This window comes from Brassica oleracea, chromosome C3 (assembly GCF_000695525.1).
Source record: "Brassica oleracea var. oleracea cultivar TO1000 chromosome C3, BOL, whole genome shotgun sequence".
In the NCBI taxonomy this organism is placed as follows: domain Eukaryota; kingdom Viridiplantae; phylum Streptophyta; class Magnoliopsida; order Brassicales; family Brassicaceae; genus Brassica; species Brassica oleracea.
The window spans coordinates 11,476,279-11,481,767 of NC_027750.1; the positions used below are offsets into that span (position 1 = coordinate 11,476,279).

The 5,489-nt window shown below is 35.1% G+C and overlaps 1 protein-coding gene across 1 annotated transcript; it reads right to left on the reverse strand.

The window, feature by feature from the left end:
* Positions 1–1,074: 1,074 nt before the first annotated feature.
* Positions 1,075–2,578, reverse strand: LOC106333509 (UDP-glycosyltransferase 73C3-like). Its single transcript, XM_013771945.1, has one exon. It carries the CDS (start codon positions 2,563–2,565, stop codon positions 1,075–1,077), a length of 1,491 nt encoding a protein of 496 aa, XP_013627399.1. The 5' UTR covers positions 2,566–2,578.
* Positions 2,579–5,489: the final 2,911 nt, after the last annotated feature.

The window sequence follows — 5,489 nt, forward strand, 5'->3', positions numbered from 1 at the left end:
AGTTTTCCCGCCAAAACCGCAAAATCGAGTTTTTCCGCTAAAACCGCAAAAATCGAGTTTTCCTGCTAAAACCGCAAAAATCGAGTTTTCCCGTTAAAGCCTCAAAATCGGGGTTTCTCGCCAAAATCGGAAAATCTGGTTTTTTTTGCTAAAACTGAAAAAATCGATTTTCCCCGCCACAACCGCAAAATTGACTTTTTCCGCCAAAACCGCAAAATTTAAACTTTTCTTATATGGTCTATTATGGACTCTATGGCATCCCATGTAAACATGGGTGTTAGTGGGTCTAGTCTTTAATGGACGGTTCTTAACGGACATGGTCATTTTCTGACCGCAAACAATAAATGGACAAATGGATATGGGTTAATGGACGTGGACTAACCCAGTTTACGGCTCTAGTTAAACGGTTAAACCCATTGATCAAGTAGTAGAAGCTTAGCTTGAGTGGTTCTCTTACCGTTTACCCCGTGTTGCTCGAGTTGTACGATCCAAGAAAACTATCTGCTCTTCTTCATCGCTTTCCATTGGTAACTTGCTCGCCTATTAGCTCTGAAAGTTCACTACTTTCTAGAAATCTGACGACGATACACATTTTTAATAATTTTTATTTATTTTGTATTTTTTAAGAACCTTGTGTAATACTAGGAGTCTAGGAGGTCCTCTAATCTCATGCATGTAAAAAATGAACTACAATATACTGTATGATTTTTTCTGTTATTTATTTATAACATTCATAATAGCCAACTAGTACTGAATTCTTTTTTCCAACCCTGAAATTTCAGTGGAAGGATTTGAACTCTGGCCTCCCATAATCTAAGAGAAGTATTTCAGTTACCATAAACTGGTTAAGAAACACATGTTCTATAGTATTGAAGCCAAAACTTTTGGTTACGTAAGTGTTGCGCCTATTTGGAACTAGAGTAAAGAAGAGTGCTAGAACACGAGATGGAGTATTGAAAAAAAAGTAATTCGAATTGAGACTAGGGAAAATATTGGAGCTTAAAACTCACATTTGACAAAAAGAAGAAGCTAATTTGAATAAAACTCACATAATATATTAAGACAACAATGTAATCAGTTTCTGGATTTCACTTGGTCCATAATGTCTTCTATGAGTAAAGTGATGTTAGAATGAGAAGAGCCTCCTTTGTCCACAGCCTTATGTGCTAATTCTCCAAGCCCTTTGGCTCTTCTTCTTCTCTCCTTAGCGTCATCCGAATCACCCATTAACTCTTCCACTGCTTTCTTAACTCCCTCTTTATCCACCAATACTCCTATTTTCTCCTCTTCACCCCATATCATAGGCTCATCGACCCCAACTCTAACACCGGATTTTAACACCTGCACGACCAATTTCTCATTGGAGAATTGGTCAGCAAATAGCGGCCATGTAAGCAGTGGTAGACCAGATGTTATCCCCTCAAGAGTTGAGTTCCATCCACAATGGGTTAAGAACCCTCCTACAGACACATGTTGAAGAATAATCATTTGAGGAGACCATCCTTTGATGAGAAGGCCTCTCTCTTTGATTCTTTCTTCGAAACCGCTCTCCAAGATCCACTCAGCTAGCTCATCATACTTGTCCCAGCTTCTTATGACCCAAATGAAAGGTCTTTTGGATTCCTCAAGGCCTAGCCCGAGCTCCTTGAGCTGATCCAAGGTAAGATTGCAAATGCTACCAAGGCAAACATATAGCACTGACCCTTCTTCTTTAGAATCAAGCCATTTAAGACAATCTTCTTGGTTAATGTCTGCCTTCTTTCCCCTCTCAGCTTGATCTGCTCCCAACTTGTTGCACAAGGCAACAGGTCCAAGGGTCCATACTTTACCATCTCTGGCCTCCTTGAGTTCTTTGACATAAGCTGGTTCGAGCTCTTCAAAGGTGTTGACGATAACACCAAAGGATGTGGTGTCCGCCTCGTCCAAATTGCTAAGCACATCTTTCCAATCTCCCTCAGGATGTGTATCCACAGGAGCTTGAAGTTTTGTAAATTCAACTTTGTCAGGGAAAGAGGGAAGGAGGAAATACTCTTTGTCTGACTTTATATTCTCCAGCATCTCATGGTTATTGCGTAAAACATGCATACACAGAAGACAAAAGCTAGAAAAGCCATGGAAAACGATCTTTGGTATATTCAACCTCTTAGCAATTTTGTTTGTATAAAACAAACACATATCAGAAATGATACAGCTTGGTTGAGGTGTCATCTCATCAATAAGCTTCTGGACCGGTTCTTCGAGCATGTTAACCGCTTTAAGAAAAGTTGCCATCGACCCCATCGACTCAAGAAAATCTACGTTCTCTTGTCCTTCTGGTAAACCAGCTTCTTGATGTGGAAACTTGACATGCACCAGGTTGATGGACAAGCCAGACTCGATGGCACGGTGTAAGACGTTTTTGAACCTCGCTGCGTTGTTAGGAGTTGTGATGATTGTTATGGCCACACCACGCTGAGCCAAAAGCTTTGCAATATCGACCATGGGAATCATGTGGCCTTGAGCCATGAAGGGAAAGAGAACAAAGTGAAGCGAAGAATATGAGTGGTGGCTAACTTCAGAAGCCATGACTGCTAGTTTTTGGTTTGGTCTTGAGCAATGAGTGTGGTGCGTAAGCATATATATATATATATGTGCAAAAGAATCGTGTATAGTAACAAATATATTAGAGGAAGGAAAAGACCTTGACCAAAGTGACATAACTTATAACTGGTAAGAAATCATTTTAAATATGGTTGCCAATGATAACTTAATAAGTACTGGACTTTCACTGAATACTTTCATTACGTATTTTGTATTTCTTGACTATTTTGTATATTTAGATTTGCTTCTTAGTAAACTTTTACGTGCTGGCATAATTATGTATTTGGAATTAGACTCTTCCTTTTTTTCACAAATTTACAATATATCCTTCCTTTTCCGGAAATCTATAGGAATATATTTTTTTCTATAGGAATATATTGAACTCGAAAAGAAAGATGATCACCGAGAACAAAAAAAACATAAGAAGAAAATACACAATAGCTATTACTACAAGTTCAAAATATATCAGAGTAAAACCACAATAAATAAATACATGATAAACTAATAAACATTAAAAAAATTAAATTTATTTAAGCTGGTCAATGTAAAAACGACAACATTTAGTAAAATAATATTTTTCAAAAATTCCTAAAATTTAGTCTCAATAATATCATAAATTTATAGCTGTATAAATTCATGCATATTGTATATTTTTTTCAAAAAAAATACTTTTTATGCATATATACAAATTAATAAAAAAAATCTTAGAATTCTTTGTCTGTGATATAAATTCAAAATCTCTTAAAAAAATATATACCATTTTTTATACATAACTAATTTCAAATATATCGTAGTATTATCTTCAATTTCATATTCCAAATTGAGAAAAATAGCTGTTATTTGGAAAATACACTTATAAAAATACATCATTTTCATATACATTTTTTCAAAAATACATCATTATCATATACAAAATTAGATATGATATTATCTTCTTCTTTTTTTGACAAATTAATAGATATGATATTATCATTTATTCTATATTAATAGGTGAAATTATCATCACAGTTAGAAAATTTTCAATGTTATATTTACTTGAAATTAATTTACATTTTAAAATAAAATATTAACTTTATGGAATAAAAACATTTGTTATCGATTAATTTATCTATATAAACTAATAAAATTTAAAAATTATAACATTATTATCTCTTCTATAATCATCAAAAGCGGCGTAAAATCTACAACATTTTTCTGTACCGAATCAACAGCAGCCAAATTAAACTTGACATGTCTAATAGCATAAAAAGAAAATTTAGCCGAGTTTGAACGGTTGACTTCACGCCATTATTTGAGGCCATTCAAATACGTAGAAGTGCAAGCGTGAAAACTCGCCCGTCGTACGACTGTTAAAATTTTCAAAAAGAATAATGTTATAAATCATATTATGGATGTTCATAACCGGTCCGGTTAATAACCAGTCCGGTGGATAGAGAGAGAGTCGACCGTGAGGAGAGAGAGAATCGGCATCTTGCATTTTCCTTATTAGATTATGATTTGTATTCTTTTCATATTTGTATTTCATTTCTTTAGTCTTTCCATTATTCTATGATGGTGTAATTCCCTATATATAAAGGGTTCCTTATGTTTATGAATAATACAAAAACATACAGATTATATTCTCTAGTTTCACAACACGTTATCATCACGATAGACTCTAAATCCCTAAGCTAAACAATCCGCCTAAAACCCTAACCCTAATCAGCGATAATCCTTACCGGCGAACCATCCTAATCCTGATCGCGAAACCTTACATCCCGATCCTTGTTTGCAATCTGTTCCCGATCAGCTTCATCTTAAGGCGTTCATGATCCTAGCTCAGACGATCTCGGCTTGTTCAACCTAAGCTCGCAAACAAGACGGTCTCAGACAGCTCGTGGACAGCTCGCGACCTGTGATCATATGATCTCAGCTTCAGCTTGCGTTCCCGATACCAACAAGGACAGCTCGCGATACGTTCCAGCTCTAGACAACCTCAGCTCGTTCGCGTATCAATCTCAACGTTCAGCTCGCGATCCTCATCTCATTGGTGGTCCATTCAACCCTACTTGAGGTTAAGGTAATTCAAAACTTTAAAGAGAACCTATAATCGAATTTGATTGTTTGATAAGAATCGAAACCATAAAAACGACAAACCCTAATAGTATGATCTAATGTTGAAATCAAAACCATATGGTAATAGATCAAAACCCCAATGAGTAAATCGAAGCTCATAATCATAAGTTCGATACCCCAAACCCTAATCGAGATTGTTTGTTTGATCAATTAAAATCGAAACCTTAATGGTTTTGAATTTCAAAACCCCAATGATCTAAGATCAAAATCGAAACCCTAATATCCATGATCCTAGCCGCATACATGCTTATTGCATGAATGCATGAAATCAATTTTATTTAAAACCCTAATACTAAAACACATTCGATTTTATAAACCCTAATTCGAAATCAAATTGATTGATTGAATGAAATCAAAATTGAAACCCTACTTTGAATCGAAATTGATTGTTTGAATGATTGTATGTTTGGATATAGTATGCTAGCCTTGATTAGTTAAAACCGTATTGAATTTGATCACATAGAAATCGATTGCTAGGATTGATAATCTCATTCTTGGATTTGGTTGTTTGAATTGATAAAACCGATTGAATGTTTTTGAAATTGAAGTCGTATTGATTGTTTGATCGAAACCCTAATGTATTGAAACTAAAATCGAATACTATCTTGTTTGATTGATTAAAGCTGAATGTTTGAATTGAAATAGAAATCGCTAGCTAGGTTAAATGATTTATGCATTCTCGTCTTGATAATGATCCGGCTAGTATTGATAGTTTTCATACAATCTCGAATGAACCCTAATTGATGCATTACTCGACTGTTTGATTGCAATTACACATTGAACTCTTAGAAAAC